Source organism: Anolis sagrei, chromosome 2 (genome assembly GCF_037176765.1).
Source record: "Anolis sagrei isolate rAnoSag1 chromosome 2, rAnoSag1.mat, whole genome shotgun sequence".
Taxonomy (NCBI): domain Eukaryota; kingdom Metazoa; phylum Chordata; class Lepidosauria; order Squamata; family Dactyloidae; genus Anolis; species Anolis sagrei.
The window spans coordinates 105359218-105377065 of record NC_090022.1 but is presented as its reverse complement, the minus strand read 5'-3'; the positions used below and the strand labels follow the sequence as shown (position 1 = coordinate 105377065).

General features: G+C 40.2%; 1 protein-coding gene across 1 annotated transcript in view; it reads right to left on the bottom strand.

Annotated features, from left to right (window-relative positions):
* SLIT3 (slit guidance ligand 3) overlaps window positions 1–17848 on the bottom strand; it is a 541141-nt gene that overhangs the window by 110708 nt on the left and 412585 nt on the right. The window contains exons 17-19 of the mRNA XM_060765012.2: window positions 10847–10990; window positions 6712–6855; window positions 640–803 (exon numbers count right to left, since the gene is read on the bottom strand). Of these exons, the coding sequence (XP_060620995.2) occupies window positions 640–803; window positions 6712–6855; window positions 10847–10990 (452 nt within the window). The remainder of the gene's footprint in view (window positions 1–639; window positions 804–6711; window positions 6856–10846; window positions 10991–17848) is intronic.

The following is a 17848-nucleotide window of genomic DNA, read 5'->3' as shown; positions in this document are numbered from 1 at the left end:
TACTCAGAAAGCTACATTAATGGAGGAAAGACAGGGATACTTTTTCATATCTGCTTGCAGCACTTCAGAATACTTCTTCTAAAGCTTCCATTTGGAGGGACCTCACATTTGTTACTATGGACTGGGCTAAAGGTGTTCTTTCCTTGGCCAGCACAGACCTGCACTTGATATCATGGACAATGAGATATACAGGGTTAGTCAAAATGCATAGGCCAATAAGCCATTCAATTGAATGGCTTATTGGCCTATGCATTTTGACTAACCCTGTATTTACCTTCAAAAAAGTTCACTAATTAATAATAGGAGTACAAGAATATGATGTAAACATAGTTTTTCCTGTTAAAATTCTTGATGTCAAGTTTCTATGCTCCAGAGGGATGCAACAGTTTTGAAAGTTCTCAGATCCATCACATACTCAAAGATTTCATGCTGCCAAACAAGACAGTATTAAGGCACAGAGCATAGTCCATTTGCATACAAACCAAGTGAGTACAAGTGAGATGAAAAGATTCAACATTAATTGATGTAGTTATGTTGCCTTATACAATGCTCACATTAATCAGATTGTTTTAGCTAAAACTCCTATAATGAAGGAAAGGTGATTTTTCTCATTATACCATTTGCGGAAAAATTGCTTACCATCACATGTGAAATCCTGTGTAGCCACATCCTGAATAGGAATCTCTTTCAAGAAAAATGGTTTTTGGCAACGTGGATTTCCACTGACAATCCTCCTTTTCCTTAACCATTTTCCCAGCCATGCCAAGTGACAGTTACAGTTGAACGGATTAGATAGCAAATTACTGGATAAGAAATGAGGGGTATCAGTTATTGTAGAAGTCAAAGGATGGGTTTTAAGAGAGTCAACTGGCAAACATGTAAATAGAGTCTGTTAAGTAATCTATGTTACAAAAAGACAGCTTTATGTTACAAAACAGTGGCATTTTTACCTTTCATAAACAAAAGCAGAAAACAAATGTTTGTGATCAATGAGATTTTGACTTCATTTCTCCCATGGTTTTCCTCGTATGTCACAGACAAATCACATCTAAAGAAAAGGAGTCATACTTTTCTGCCACCATTGCATTTGCACAGTGTTGTCCAGTGGTGCCATCTCAAGTGGTCACAAGCCCAGGCCCTCAAGACGTACCTTTATACCTTATAGGTCTAAAGATTTTAGTCAAAAATCACCCCAAAAAACTGAGCTGATTTGTTCATGGGATAATCGCTGCTCCGTAATATTTGTCTAAAAGGCTGCCCCTCTTCCCCAAGGCAGTATTGGGCTTTCTCCACTGCATGGAATGACCCTTGACTTATCAATGGGTCTTACAACCTTCATTAATTTTGGCTATAAACCTGTCCTCAATTCATACATTATGCCATCTTATACATGAGTATATATGGCAAACAAAGACCATTGGAAAGCATGATGAGAGAAAATGCAAGACATTGTGCAGACAAACCACTTGGATCCACTTTGATTTGGATACTAAAGTTGAAATAGGCCCAGTACATGTAATATTGACACCTGCTTCTCCTGCTTTATTGGATATATTTCAATTTGTGCAGACTGAGGTTGAGATGCCCAGAAGGGGATTTGGTTCTTTGCCTTTCTAGACTTCTGAAAGCAAATATCTTTCAGGCTGTGGATAAGGAGAGTGGTAAATATCTTATTACAGGTAGGGAAGTTTTATCCTACCTAAAAGAGGCTTGGTGAGACTCTTAATGGAAAAAGCTTCCCTGAATTCCATCATTCTGAATAATTATTGACCAGTATCTACCATGCAATTTTTGGCAAGTGTGTGGTGACCTCCCAAGTCCATTGGCTTCTGGATAAAATTGATTATCTAGATCCATTTCAGTCTGTTTTTATGAATTGCTATGGAATGATCTCCTTGGTCTCCTTGGGTCTCCTTGACCTATGCCAAGAAATGGACAGGGAGAGTTGTCCCTGTTGGTTCTGCTGGACCTCTTGGCAGCATTTGACATCATCAGCCATGGCATCCTCCTGATCTGCCTCTCTGGGATAGGACTTGGGGGCACTGTTATGGAGAGGTCTGAGTCTTTCTTAAAGGAAGAGTTGTGCTCAGTGTTTTGGCCACTGGCCTGTGGGATCTCTCATTCTGTTTTGTCTCCCAAATGAGTACAATTTGAAGTGCTTCTACCTATAGAGTCTTATACAACCATCACAGGCCTATTTGGTGAGGACTCAAGAGATAGCCTTCTCGGTGGCTGCTTCCACCTTCAAAATGTATTAGTGGGAAGGTTGGGTGGGATTGGGTGGGGGGTATGATTTTTAAAGGCCCCTTTTAAATGTATTTATTGCATTTTAATTCTGTTCTGACCACACTGTTACTATTTAATTTGTTTTTTATTTTATTTTATTTTTGTATTGCACTTTTTAAACTTGTCTAATGTGGGATTGTTAGCTGCCCTGAGTCCCTACGGGGAGAAAGGTGGGGTATAATTAAAGATAATAATAATAATAATAATAATAATAATAACAACAACAACAACAACAACATTTTAATTGTTTTTAAAGTGCATGGCCAATGTTTTTAAATTTATTGTTTTTTGAAGCTGCCTTGGGAGCAAGACGGCATATAAATCAATTATGTATGTCAATTGAAATGTGTTGGGTCACTCACTCAAAGAGGGAGAGACAAACAGAGAGATGGCTATCAGGTTTCTCCTTTTGGGGTACTAGAAAAAAGAGTTTAACTCTTCTTCATTTCTCCAACTGAAAATATCCACAAGCCTTTTCACTGGGATCAAAATATATTCTTTAATACATGCATAACTTAACTTCAGCTGCTACAAATCAAGAAGAATCTAAGCTAACAAATCATGGTCAGCAACATATTGACTGATGGTGTAAAAAAGTCTTCCAAATCCCTTCTGGCTAGCATGGGGTCTTTTTTATTAGTAAAATTGGTTGTACACATCATATATCAAAAGCATAACGGAAATATGCCATCAAGTAAGGTTAAGAGCAGTGAATAAGAAACACTTTAAAAAAATCTCGCAGGTGTACCTCCACTACCACAGTTCAAGCCCAGCCTTATGCAATACATTAATGCATAAAATTTCAGTGACATTTTTATTGCCGGTGGTGGGAAGGAAGGGATCAGCATCCAGCTATACTAAGATCCTGAGGCTCTAATGGTTATATGAAGATAATCTTTAAAAAATCACAAGGGTGCAATGTAATTGTCAAGTTCAAAAGCCATAGAGAGGGGGAAAGGCAAAAAAGAAAAAGGAAAAATAGAAAGAAATGAAAGAAAAGTCAACATAGTATCTGAGTTTAAAATCTCTGTGGGTTTTAAGCCCATCATATTGAATGGAGATGAATAATTATTATGAATATTCAGGGTCTCACCTCTTGACAAAAGACTAAAATACTTTATGATTTTCAAATTATGAAATACACGGACATTCACTGCCAGACTATTTTTATTTTGAAAGGTTTTTTTAAGGGTGCCCAAGGTGTTTTACAAGATACGCCTGGAATACATTGATACTTGGGATTTTCTTTTCGGCTGTATGAGGGGAGAAGGGGAGATTATTATTATTATTATTATTATTATTATTATTATTATTATTAAAACATTGATGTGGGCAGGAAGGGCTAAACTGGGGGGGGGGGGGAGGGAAGAGGAATTATAAAAAATATTGGTGGCCCATACAAAACTATCTATTTATCATCTACATAAAATAATAAGGCCAGAAAAGAAGCTGACCGAGTCTTTAAAGTATGATACAGTTTCACTCAAAAGTCTGTCCACTTTTTTTTGACCATGTGAAGACTGTCTTAAGTTGTACCCCTTTCTCAATTTAAACTGATGAATTTAATTAACCAAAATGTATCAGGTAAAATCCATCAGTGGGTAATAAACCAAATAATACAATTACTAATGCTTTTGAACATTGATAAAACATGGTTTTGTTCTAGCCTTTGAGAAAATGCATGCATTTATCATGGGCACATAGCTAATGCCTTGATTTTTTTTGCATCTTTTGTCCCCAATAATGTCAACACATAATTTATTAGAGGAATAAATATTATCACCTTAAGAGATATCTAGGGAAAGCTACTATATTTCTTGTCCACAGCAATAATAAAATGTGCCTGTTACCAGGATTGAGAGAACTTCACTTGGTGTTTGGGTGCTGCGTTTAGTGGTCTCTATGTAGAATTGTCCACAGATGCATGGCACATGTTGTAGACTCCTGCAGAGGTTAGATGATCCCTCTTGTCCTTTGCTGAACATAGCATTTGTTGGACTTTCTTAGCGGGCCTGTAGATAGTTTGTATGTCATGTTTCTTCATTAGCTTCCTTATGCGGTCAGTGGTTCTCTTGATGTATGGTAAAAACACATTTCCTCTGGGTGGGTCTTTGTATTTACTCTTGTGGCTTGTTCTTGGTCTTGCAGCTCTTCTGATGTCTGTAGTGGAGTATCCATTGGCCTGTAGAGCCCAGTTTAGGTTGTTCACCTCCTCCACCTTGGAGGATGTAGGCTTCACAGATTCTACGGACCCATGAAGAAAGTCCAACTAATGCTACGTTCAGCAAAGGACAAGAGGGGACCTCTCACCTCTGCAGGAATCTTCCATATACCATGCAGCTGTGGACAAGTCTACATAGGGACCACCAAACACAGCAATGCCAAAACACGAATCAAGGAACATGAAAGGCGCTGCAGACTAATTCAACCAGAGAAGTCAGTCACAGCAGAGCACTTGATGAACCAACCTGGACACAGCATATTAGAGAACACAGAAATGCTGGACCACTCGAACAACCACCATGTCAGACTATACAGAGAAGCCACTGAAATCCATAAACATGTGGACAATTTCAACAGAAAGGAGGAAACCATGAAAATGAACAAAATCTGGCTACCAGTATTAAAAAAAACCTCTAAAATCAGGACAGTAAATAAAGAACAACACTCCAAAAACTGGGGAATTCCAGACATGAAACGATCAGGGTCAGCTAACACCTCCCAACAAAGGATTACCCCAGGCAGGAAGCAGCCAGGCTTTAAAGCTGCAAGACCATTCAATGCTAATCAAGGTGGCCAATTATAACATTCACACCTGCCTCAGACTAGAGTTCTTTCTCCCATCCTGGACATTCCACAGATATATAAACATCACTTGGCCAGTTTCCAACAGACCTCACAACCTCAGAGGATGCTTGCTATAGATGCGGGTGAAACGCCAGGAGAGAATGTTTCTGAAACATGGCCACAGCAACACATTAATTGTTAGGTTTCAGTTTGGAGTACAACCCCAAACTAGGGTAGCATTCACATAGTAGGATCTTAGGCAAAACTTCATGAATTTGGAATTTAGCCTGTTTCTGATTTACATATTCAGAAGTTGAATTTAAGGGAAATTTTATCCCTTTTTAAAGCTACGGGATAGATGAAGTGTGCACAAATGTATTTGTGTATGTCTTGGCAAGAACAGAATGACATGGATACTTCACAGCTGAATTACCAGTGTCTAATCTATGTGAATTTCACAACCAGTTTTTTTTTTAAAGACAAGAAACAAATCATAAGTATGGAAAACACATTTTGTTCATTTACTTTGAATGCAATTATCAGGCCTATGATAATTCATTTGTTAATGTTGATTCTACACAATCTACACAATGGGAAAAAATGAGCAGAGTAGTTCATAAAGTACTGTGATGCAGAAAGAAATACAAGTTAAACACTGAGAGGAAATATGAACCATCCTAATGATAATTAAAGTAAAGACTGATGAGGCATATACATAGACTGCTTCAAGGGATCTTAATACAAAGAGAAAAAGCAAACAAGATCAGATCTTTTAAGATCTGTGGTAGAGAGATTAGTGAGAAGTCTGAAGGATCTGAGCCGTGGTATTTATTACACATGTTGCATGGTATTTATTACACATGTTCAGAGACTTTAATTCTGAAATCAACTGCAGTAATTAAGGGATAATGTGAACCAGGAAATCCCTTACGTTCTATCTCTGTCATGAAACCATTTGATGCCCCTGCCTGACACAATACCAGTCAGGATCAGACTCTCATTTGAAAGAAGAGGAACACTAGATTTAAAAGGCTAGTGAGATAATTATTCATATTAACGAAGCACTGAAACTCAGGTGGCTGTTTGTCAGGGTTTATATCTATGTTTCCTTCAATTCCAGAGACTGTGCCCTTGTGTGTCTATCAGGTGCTGGGGCTCATGAGTGGGAGAAGGCTTTTACATTTGGGGGAAGCTTGAGGTCTTCCTTTTGGAATCTGTTTGATCACAGAATGTTGGACTAGATGGAGCTTCTCCAGTCTAACCTACCCAGTCAATTTCAACAGTGAATTTTAACTTGTGCTTTATTGGTATCGGTGTCGGTCTTTGATAGATGCATTTTAATGGTGTTGTATTTGCCTGACTGTTTGAACCATGTTGTGCCATGTCTTGAGGCCACAGGAAGACGTGGGCATGGCTCTTCATGTGTTTATATTTATCAACAATATTGTTGCTATTGTTAAAACCACTTTAATTGATTTTGTAAAACAACTTCGAAAAATTACAGGTTTACTCGAAAGTTGGGGTTTTTTTAAAAAGAGAGAGAATGGTTTTATAGTTATTTTTCTTACTTTCATGTAACTAAATTAAAGTAACTATCATAAACCAAAACTGAACACTTAAAGTAACAAGATTACTTACATTGTAGACAAAGAAACCAGTGTATTGAAGGCTCCTGGGGTGATTGTAGTAATGCGATTGTCATAGAGAGAGAGTAATCTTACGGAGCTCAGTCCTGTGAAGGTGTCATTGTTTACACAACTGATCATGTTGCTCCTGAGCATCCTAAAAAGGATTTAAATCTATAATTAGAATTTCTTAATTAAAAGAGGGGAGGGGAAATGAAAGAAGAAGGAGGCAATGTGTGGGCAATTCAACTGAAAGATAAAACCTGATACCTAAATGTTAGCCAACATGTCCTTGACAATTTTAATATATTTTGGCTTAGAAAAATACATTTTTGGAGTGTGATGATGCTTACTTGAAATATGAGGTGACCATTCTCTGTTGTACTCTGGCTCATGTTAAAATTTAAATCAGAAAAAAACTGTCTTATTCCGTCATCCCAATTCTTTACCCTGCAACTAATGGAAACTGGGCACCTTCTGCTGCTCTCTTTCCATATAGCAACTTCATTTCTTACTGGTTTTGATGGTTGTAGCACTTTAGAAAACTGCATTTCTCCATGTGCACTTTTGTCTTGTGCATCACATGTCAAGAGTGAAATGAGGGTACTCCTTCTCCCCTTTTACTGTCTACAGTTTTGTATCTCAGGCTAAATTCTAATTGAGATGGTTTCCTTACGTAACCTATTCATTACTATTCTGTATGTTATGGGCTCCTAATAGATGGTGCCAATGATAATTATTTATTTATTTACTTTGCTTATATACCGCTGTTCTCAGCCCAGGGGCGACTCACAGCGGTGTACAACATAGAAAGAACAAGGTTCAAAATGCAAGACACAATATAAAATAATCCACAGTCCATCATTAACAAAAAAACATCATCATCAAAAAAACATCATTACTACAAAAGCCATTCCGCGTCGTCTCATCGTCAAAACCACTATCCAGTATCATTTTCCATTGTTCCATTCCTAATCAATTACCAATCATTGCACTTCTTGTTCGAACGCCTTCTTGAACAGCCAAGTCTTTAATTTCCTGCGGAATATCATCAGGGAAGGAGCCAGTCTGATGTCTACGGGAAGGGTATTCCACAGCCGAGGAGCCACCACCGAGAAGACCCTATCTCTCGTCCCCGCCAGCCGTGCCTGTGAAGCAGGCAGGATCGAGAGCAGAGCCTCCCCAGAAGATCTCAAAGTCCTCGTGGGCTCATAGGTCGAGAGGCGGTCAGTTAGGTATCTTGGGCCGGAACCGTTTAGGGCTTTATAGGCCAATGCCAGCACCTTGAATTGAGCCCGGTAGCAGATCGGCAGCCAGTGGAGCTGGTACAACAGGGGGGTTGTATGCTCCCTGCGTCCCGCTCCTGTTAGTATCATGGCTGCCGCACGTTGGACCAGTTGGAGCTTCCGGGGCCGTCTTCAAAGGCAACCCCATGTAGAGAGCATTGCAGTAGTCTAAACGGGATGTAACCAGAGCGTGGACTACCGTGGCCAAGTCAGACTTCCCAAGGTACGGGCGCAGCTGGCGCACGAGCCTAAGCTGTGCAAATGCTCCCCTGGTCACCGCCGAGACCTGGGGCTCCAGGCTAAGCGATGAGTCCAGGATCACACCCAAGCTGAGAACCTGCGCCTTCAAGGGGAGTGCGACCCCATCCAGCACAGGCTGTAACCATATACCCTGTTCGGCCTTGTGACTGACCAGGAGTACCTCTGTCTTGTCTGGATTCAATTTCAATTTGTTCGCCCTCATCCAGACCGTTACAGCGGCCAGGCACCGGTTCAGGACCTCGACAGCCTCCTTAGTAGCAGGTGGAAAGGAGTGACAGAGTTGGACATCATCTGTGTACAGATGACACCGTACCCCGAAACTCCGGATGATCTCTCCCAGTGGCTTCATGTAGACGTTAAACAACATGGGAGACAGTATTGAGCCCTGTGGAACCCCACATGACAAAGGTTGCGGGGTTGAACAGGTGTCCCCCAATAACACCTTCTGGGATCGGCCCTCCAGGAATGACCGGAACCAGTGTAAAACAGTGCCCCCGAGACCCATCCCCGCGAGGCGTTCCAGAAGGATACCGTGGTCGACGGTATCGAAGGCCGCTGAGAGGTCCAGCAGCACCAACAGGGACACACTCCCCCTGTCGAGCTCCCGGCGCAGATCATCCACTAAGGCGACCAAGACTGTCTCAGTTCCATGTCCCGGTCTGAAATCAGACTGTGCCGAATCCAGATAATCTGTGTCTCCCAAGAATATCTGGAGTTGTGAGACCACCACGCGTTCCAGGACTTTGCCCAAAAAGGGAAGATTGGAAACTGGCCGGAAGTTGTCAAATTTAGTGGGGTCCAGTGATGGTTTTTTCAACAGCGGCTTTATTATAGCTTGTTTTAAGCTCGCTGGAATCTTGCCTTCCCGGAGGGAGGCATTAACCACCATCTCAACCCACTCAGCCAATCCCCCTCTGGCCTCCTTTAGAAGCCAGGATGGGCAGGAGTCTAGGATGGACGTGGTAGGTCTCATTCCTCCAAGTATCTTGTCCACATCCTCGGGCTTCACTAATTGAAATGAATCCATCAAAATAGGACAAGCAGGTGCTCGTGTTACATCCTCAGAGACTGCCCTTAATATGGTGTCCACACCAGAACGGATCAAAGCGACTTTGTCTGCAAAGAACTGAGCAAAAGCTTCACAGCGAGAGGCCGAATTGTCAGGGTTCCCGCCTAGAGTGGCGGGGTTTAAAAGGCCTCTGACAATCCGGAACAACTCAGCCGGACGGTTCTTTGCAGACGCAATAGTGGCCGCAAAGAAAGTTTTCTTTGCGGCTTTTATTGCCGCGGCATATGCCCTTAGAAAGGACACAAACTGTGTTCGATTTGGCTCGCTCGGATCTGAACGCCACACACTCTCTAGTTCCCTCTTCCTTCGCTTCATCGCTGCCAGCTCCTCAGTGAACCAAGGGGCTGGTTTAGCTCGGCTACTTGAGAGGGGACGTTCCGGAGCGATCGTGTCAATTGCCCTGGTCATCTCCCCATTCCAGAGAGCGACCAGGGCATCAACAGGGTCACCTACCGAGGTGGCAGGAAACTCCCCAAGAGCCGTCAGGAATCCATCCGGATCCATAAGCCTCCTGGGGCGGACCAACTTAATGGGTCCTCCACCTCTGCAGAGGTTAGGGGGCACAGTGAGCCTAAATCTGACCAGGAAGTGGTCGGTCCATGGCAACGATAGGCACCATGTATTATAATAAGCAAATGATTTTGCATAATCTTCATCTCTTTATACTGGGTTGAGCACCGGTATGTCCTTAGGTGTATGGATCTCGTTCTAGTTTAATGTGAGATAGCTAAACTTTTTTTTTTAAGAAAAGGAAAGCATCAGAAAAACCTGTCCACTTCTGTTGCAGTTGTGGCTTTAAGTCTTTAGCATTCATTTTGATGCAATATAATGCTTTGAAGGACATGTCCTGTCTGCTGTTCCTGTCTGGTCTCTTTCAGTTTGCATTCTTGCTGTAAGTCATTGTTGATTTAGTCAATATTTAGTATTTCTTCTACAAAAGCACTCTCTATAGCAGTCTGTGGTTTTGCTTAGCATCTTAAACTAAATATATACTTTTCACAGCATTCAAGAATGTTCAAATAGTGTAAGTACTGGGAAAATATTTTACAGAAGACACTTGCATGCAATGTAAGAAATGAGTAAGCAATCCCAAGATAATGTTTGTTGCCCAAGAAATTATCAGGGACACGTGGCTCTAGCTCACATTAGTGATAATAAGCCTCAACATACAGAAACTTCCTTTCTTGCTATGCATGTTTTATACTTGCTTGAGGACTCAATGCACCTTTTATTTGAATAGGAGAACAAGGTAATGTAGGTTTCTACAGAAAGATTTTCAGGATTGCTAGGAAGCCACAATATAATTAAAGATCACAGAGGTGCTACTAACAGATTAGAACAGTAATTCACAGAGTCCTATGCATACTCACAATGTTAAGTCTCCTACCTTGGGTCCCATCAGTCTGCTGTCAAAACCAGCAGTGCTAATTCATTGCACCTGTGATCAAACATGCAACAGATACACAACAGTACCTTTCTGCCTTTCTTCCCCTTTCCCAGTCTAAAGAAAATCAAACAGATTTTATACTCACAATGTCTTGAGCCCTACAAGACCTCTAAACATTCGTCCATGCACAGATTCCAACTGATTCCCTGTCAACATCAGTTCTTGAACTCCCGCTGCCCCATCAAAAGCGCCTTCCCGAATCTCTTTGATCTTATTGTTACTCAGGTTTCTGAAAGAGAAAACAAATGAGATATTAAGCAGACAGTATTATTCAGCAAGGTTAAATGTGTTCCATCACACCAAGGTAGATGTGTTTGCATGGAAAGTGAAGGAACAAACAATAGTTACAACACAGATTAAGTATTTCCTGCTGCTCAAATTCTCCTCCTGTCATATGTCACAGTACTAGTAGAGTTTGGGTTTATTATTTGGTGGGGTGAAAAGCATGGCATAACACTGCTGCTTTCTGGTATTTTTATCAGCATATTTTTCTATAACTCCAGGGAAATGTTAACATAATATTTTAATTGAAGCAAGGTTTTTCACATTGTAAATATCTCTTTCTTTTAAACAGACCATGGAATTTATTTAATATCTTCAGGTATTGGTTAGCTGCTGGGATGGGGAGACACTACATTTAATTTTCATTGAGCTATGATACCCACTGGATGCATACCTTCCAATACTTCAAAGATTTAAAACACTTGTGGCCAGAATGTGGTTAAGATGGCCAAAAGGCTACAGCAGGTTGATGTCATCTGAGCTTGCAGGGAAGGGTAAGATTTTGCCCCTTGTAATGTCATTAATAGTCTACTGCACTTCGAAATCAGTTTGCAGCAAATGAAGACAAAGGATAAACATGGAAAGAAACTAGAGAAAGTGGAATATTTTAAAAGCAGCTGAAAAAAGGGGCCAACAGAGAGCTAAACAAGACTGTCCCTGTCAAACCAGAATGTTGGAGGGTCTGCAGATGATGCTGAGACGGTCTGATCTACTTCACAGGGTTCTAGCATGGATAGAGTCAGAAAGGGAGCCATGTATCTGCCTTAAGTTCATCAGAGGAAACGTGAAATAAAAAACAAAGAAATGAATATTATTGTAACAATTGATAGGTAATCATACATTTCACCTTCATCTTTATGACCTTTTCATTTTTTGTATTCTAGTTTAGGCAATGTAATGTCATTAACATTAAGGGGGAGAGCTGAGATAGAGAAGCTACAGTGTTCTGGGAATTTCACAATAATGTTATGTAACTATACTGAGGGGGGAAACCCATACTATACACAAAATATTACAAAGTAAAATAGATTGTTCCTGCAATATTATAATTTAAAAGGTCTGAAAAGGAGAGGGGAATTAACAACAAGAACAAGAAATAAAGGAAAAATGCAAAAGGAAAAAAAACCTCCCTCAACAATTTGTCAAAGATAGCCATTCTAAAGAGAGGACAGATGCGAAGGATTCACTGCAAACAAGCACATTTTTATGCAATGCTAAGTATATTCTCTATCATAGCCACCACTGTGTGAAAGCAATTTCGAAAGCTAGGATTAGTAACTGTATGAGTTACTGGTAGCCTGGTTTGTTTCCTCAAACAGCAGAGACAGCCTGGCTGTGCAGCTTGTGACCCATCACCTTTTATCCAGTCTGAGGAATAACGGAGGGAAACAGCGGCAACAACAAAGCACAAAAACAACCACAATCATGGAAGTGCTCTCTCTCCTCCCTTTAAAGTAGCTTCATGCATTTTACTCCAGTCCATAGTATAAAGATTAGGCTTTATGTTTAATGTCACAAACAGTTCAGAAACAGTGTTATGACAGATGAATTCAATCTGGTGCTGAACTGTTGTCTGATGAAAAATATAGTTAAGCATCTCTTTTAAATCCTCAGATAATGCAAGCATTATTTTTGTTACTGCCACTTTTTTTGTCTGATAACCAGTGACACTGAAGGGTCAGTTCTTCCATTACATTTTAAAGAGGCAGGCACATTGTTGTAAATCAGATCCAACTAAACACCCAGGCCTAAAAGGCAACATCACATGGATCTCTGCTAGTGTAACAGGAACCCTTCCCCTCCTTGCTGAAGTTGGTTATGTCTCTTAAGACTTTTCCCAGGTTTCCCAAACATCAGGATCTTGTTGAAGGCTTTCATGGCTGGAATCACTGGGTTGTTGTAGGTTTTTCAGACTGTATGGCCATGTTCTAGAAGCATTATCTCCTGATGTTTCACCTGCATCTATGGCAGGTATCAGAGGTAGTGACCCCACAAGGTTGTCTGCCATAGATGCAGGTGGAACATCAGCAGAGCATGCTTCTAGAACATGGCCATACAGCCCGAAAAACCTACAACAACCCATCAGGATCTTAAGAGCATCCAAGGAACTGCAGAGAGTGAGAGGTGGATGAAGACATATGTTGTCCCAGCGTTTTTCCCGCTGTCCCTGGCTTCTTGACCTCCATGTGATGAGATCCTGGAAGTGTTTTGGATTTTGTAATACCTGTATTTGGGTGAGATATCTAGGAGATTGCACCCAGGTCTAAACATAACATTCATCTATGTTTCTTATACACCTTATATTCATAGCCCAAAAGTACCTTTATACCATTTTTGTAATAATTTTCTACTATCTTTGTGTATATTGAACCATCAATATGTCACTATCTCATCTATATATGTGGGCTATTTTGGATTTTGGACTACTTTGGATTTTAGCATTTGAATTAAAGGATGCTCAACCTGTAGTTCTATTGGCAAAACCACCTTGTGGAATTCTCTAGCCGGCTACTAGGCACATGTTTATAAAGGCAAGATGAGTGAATAGAATTTATGGCATTTGAATCATGGATAAGATCCATATCTTTGTCATAGAAAAACTACTGTATTTTATCAAGGAAATCCTCAAATGGACAAAATTCGCAAGAATACTTTGAATCTCAAGTGGCAGGGGAAAAAGGTTTTCATTCCCACATGTAAAATGAAACACACAAATATTTCCATCCCTAGCTGTCACATTTAAACATTAGTGACTCATAAGAACATTTTCAGGAAAAAGCATACACAAATTCTTGAGAAAGCAAGTGATTGGATAAACAGAATGTCTCTGGAAGAGAGGTCAGTTTTCCCATGTATCACATCCTCATTCTCCATAGCTTGAGTCTCCCAGATATTATCAAATGAAATTTTGGACCATTGGTTATTTGGATTTCATCCAAGAAGCAAGAAATCTGTCAAATATTGCCAAATAATGTGGCATGTCTTAAGAAGTATAATTTCTGAAATTGTGTTATTGTGATTCCATCAATAGTGATTTCATTCAGATATTTTGTCTTGAATTGTTTCCAGAGCAGCCATCACCACTGGAAGAGCAGTTATCTTCTTTGTCCAGAGGTATTGGGTCTCCATTTCTATGTCTCATTATTTCATAATCTCTTCCATATCTTTGTTTTCTGTTGTGCTTCCCGAGGGACTGTCACACCCTGCTCCCCCAACCACAGTTAAGTCTTACATATTAGACTTATCAATTTGAATCCTAAATGTCCCAGAAAATGGTTACTTCACCATTTTTAAACATTTTTTTCAGGCTTATGTTCCCTCAATGATTTCCAGATGATTGTATAGATTGCAATGTACAATTGTAGTCAATGTATCATGGCATTACCTATATTCAGTTTTGTTACATGAATAAGGTGATCAACAATTACACTGGTTATATTTACTATTGTTAATTATTTTTTCAATATTTGCCTTAATATCATTTCTGTAGGACTCTGCTCTTTCTTCACTGTTCACCCTCTCTATGGGCATCTATTAGTGTTTTCTCTTTCCCTTCTTTGATATATTTGCTTAAGGAAGTTAATTATTTCACTTACAATAGTCCACAGTCATCGAAACAAAACTAATAGTTTTATTTATTTAGCAAATTCATACCATGCTCTTCAACCACAAAGGTTCCCAGATAGGCTTATAATTGAGAGTTCCCTGTCCTGAGGATTACAATCTAAATGAGACATGACATACAAGAAAAAGGGGTTGGGAAGGAATGGCGTTCAGTAGTTTCTGGCTGCAATCCTTCTCTGTCAGTGGCCATTAGCAATGGTGGTTGAAATAGAGAGAGGGGTTCTCAACATCAACTGTGATCCAGGCACAATGGAATCCATATATTCTGTGTGCTCTTTAAATAGCTCAGGATTGAAGTCAACATTGTGGTTTGCAAATAACAATGGGAGCCTCAGGCACCCAGGCAAATGGTTCAGCTGTGTAAAGTTGGTTCTACACATGCAATTGCCAACATGCTGAATCCATTCCAGGCTGTCCTGAAATTGTTCAATCTGATATATTGTACAGGTCCCTGGCACACCAAAACTCAACATATAGCAGATTAAAGATTTAGCTGATGGCTATCTGTACGTGAATCAGGTGGATACTTCTTGTGACTGAATAACAGGCTCAAAATAGTGGAAATAACAGACTCTTTATTTGTTACAGAATGTGTTCAGGTGAAAATACTTATCATGCACCTGTTTTACAACAGGTAATATGATAATGTGTGAAAATATCATTGGCCCTAACTCCTTAAATTCTGCCAACATTTTACATAAGCTGTGATATGGGAAATATTTTTTTTAAGTTTGAAAAGTATTTTCCAGATGCAGGCAACCAGCATTGTGCTATTATATTCAGATATTCTTTTCCACTTAAATACTTGCCATTCACATTCATTAGAAGCAGGCATCTAATGGCTTTTCAGTATTCATGATGAGCTATCATGTAAATTTGTACCAAGGGACTTCTTAAAAGCAGCCACAGTTGACCCTGAAATCAATTGTGTCAATGAATCCTTTGGGGCCGCTTAAACACAAGACTTATTGACAGAACAGACAAAGGCTCCAAGTGAAAACTGCCCATATATAGTATTACAGTATACCAATAATGTTTCTAAGGTGTCATAGTGAACTGGCCTTGATTTGCCTCTGTTGCTATGGTGGGCAGAGGAAAAAGAGAGCTGGTGAGGTATAATTTTCACAGATAGTGCTAAATTAGCATGTTGCCATAGTAAAGGTTACAGGTGTAACAGACATTTCCTCATGTACAGCACACACACACCAACAACTGCATAAAGAAGTATGTTGAATACTGACTATTCTTTTCTAGCACAAAATAGACATTCTCTAGCCTGCCATCTAAGCTAAATAAAATGTGAACTCCTCTTGAATAGAAGGGTGCTCTACACCTAGTTCCTAACATTAAATCTTTTATCTCTCCTTCCTCCTACCATATTCTATTCTGTCATTTTACATGCTACCAATAGTCTTTTTGCAATATATTTCTATGTCTAGAGGTGCTTCGACAATGAGAACTCAGTGAGATATCATATCCTGGTCCCATAGTCCAGAGGTATTGGGGAAAAGACAATCAGTGAAAGGATGTCACTAGGATGAGGGAGCAGGCTTGTTTTCTGCTTTCTTGGAGACTAGGACTTGGAGCAATGGGTTCAAATGGCAGGAAAGGAGATTCCATCTGAACATTAGGAAGAATTTTCTGACTGTGAGAGCTGTTCAGCAGCGGTACTCTCTGCCTTAGGGTTTGGTGGAAGCTCCTTCCTTGGAAGCTTTTAAACAGGGGTACTTTGTGCTTTTCCTGCATGGAAGTGGGTTGGACTAGATGGCTCATGTGATCTCTTCCAACTTTATTATCCTATGACTCTGTGAAACCACAGTTCCATAAAACCAAGTGAGCCCATGCCTTTTGTCTTGCATTAACCTTGTGTATAAATTATCTCTGGCTGCACCCAAGATCATGTCTTAATTTCCATAATCCCCTCACAAAGGACTGGGAGACAGGAGACACTAAGCACTGGAATCCTGATCAAGGGAAAAGAGAAGGGCCTATCACTTGCTCTTACTTCCATAAACCATGATTTTTGAAGTCTCAGATGATAATTAGAGGCAGAGTACTGTTTATCCCATGAAAAACATTTCCTGTAAATAACAAATCTCTTTTTCTTCTTTCTAAGCTATTTTCCCAATGGAGGGGTTAGCATTGTGACTATCTTTTCCACAGGGCTTTGTTTTGGGCATCCTCAGGTCTCAAGCTGGTGTCACACATATATTCATCCTCAGAGGTAGTGAGGTACTAGGAAAGGGGTTTTTTTTGTGTCTGTGGAGTGACCATGGTAGGACGGGGACACTTATCTGCTGGAGCTAGGTATGTATGTTTCAACTGACCACCTTGTCTGCTGGAGCTAGGTGTGAATGTTTCAGCTGACCACCTTGATTAGCATATAATGGCCTGACAGTGCCTGGAGCAAACTTTTGTCTCGACGGTTTGGGACCCACCTACCTGCATGACCGCATCTCCATATATGAACCCACACGTTCCCTTCAATCATCTGGAGAGGCCTTGCTCACGATCCCACCTGCGTCGCAAGCACGTTTGGTGGGGCCGAGGGACAGGGCCTTCTCTGTGGTGGCCCCTCGACTTTGGAACTCTCTCCCCAAGGACATCAGACAAGCCCCAACGTTGGCAATCTTTAGGAAGAGTCTGAAGACCTGGCTGTTCCAGTGTGCCTTTCCAGATTAGGAAACTCCGGGCATCATGTCCCAAATGCACTTTGTTAGAGACTAGGATTGTCTGCATATTGCATCTACCTCCAAAAAACCTCTACATATCTCCTGTCAAGTTCAGCACTTTTAAATTTTGTCCAATACATTTGGCCCGGCCTTTTAGATTTTACATGCATCATGTGTCATTGCTTTTAGTGTTTTATTGTCTTTGCTTGATATTTTATTATTTGCTTGTGAGTTTTACTGTTATATTTGTATGTTGTTGTTTGTTGCGGCCTTGGCCATTGTAAGCTGCATCGAGTCCTTTGGGAGATTTTGCGGGGTATAAATAAAGATAATAATAATAATAATAATAATAATAATAATTAATAATAATAATAATAATTCATTGATGGTGTCCATCCATCTTTTCTTTAGCTGTGGTCTTATAGACATGAAATCAGAAAAAGGAGATTAAGAGTTTTCTTCTTCTTCTGATCTTTTAGGTTCTCCAGAACTCATACCACAATTGGTAT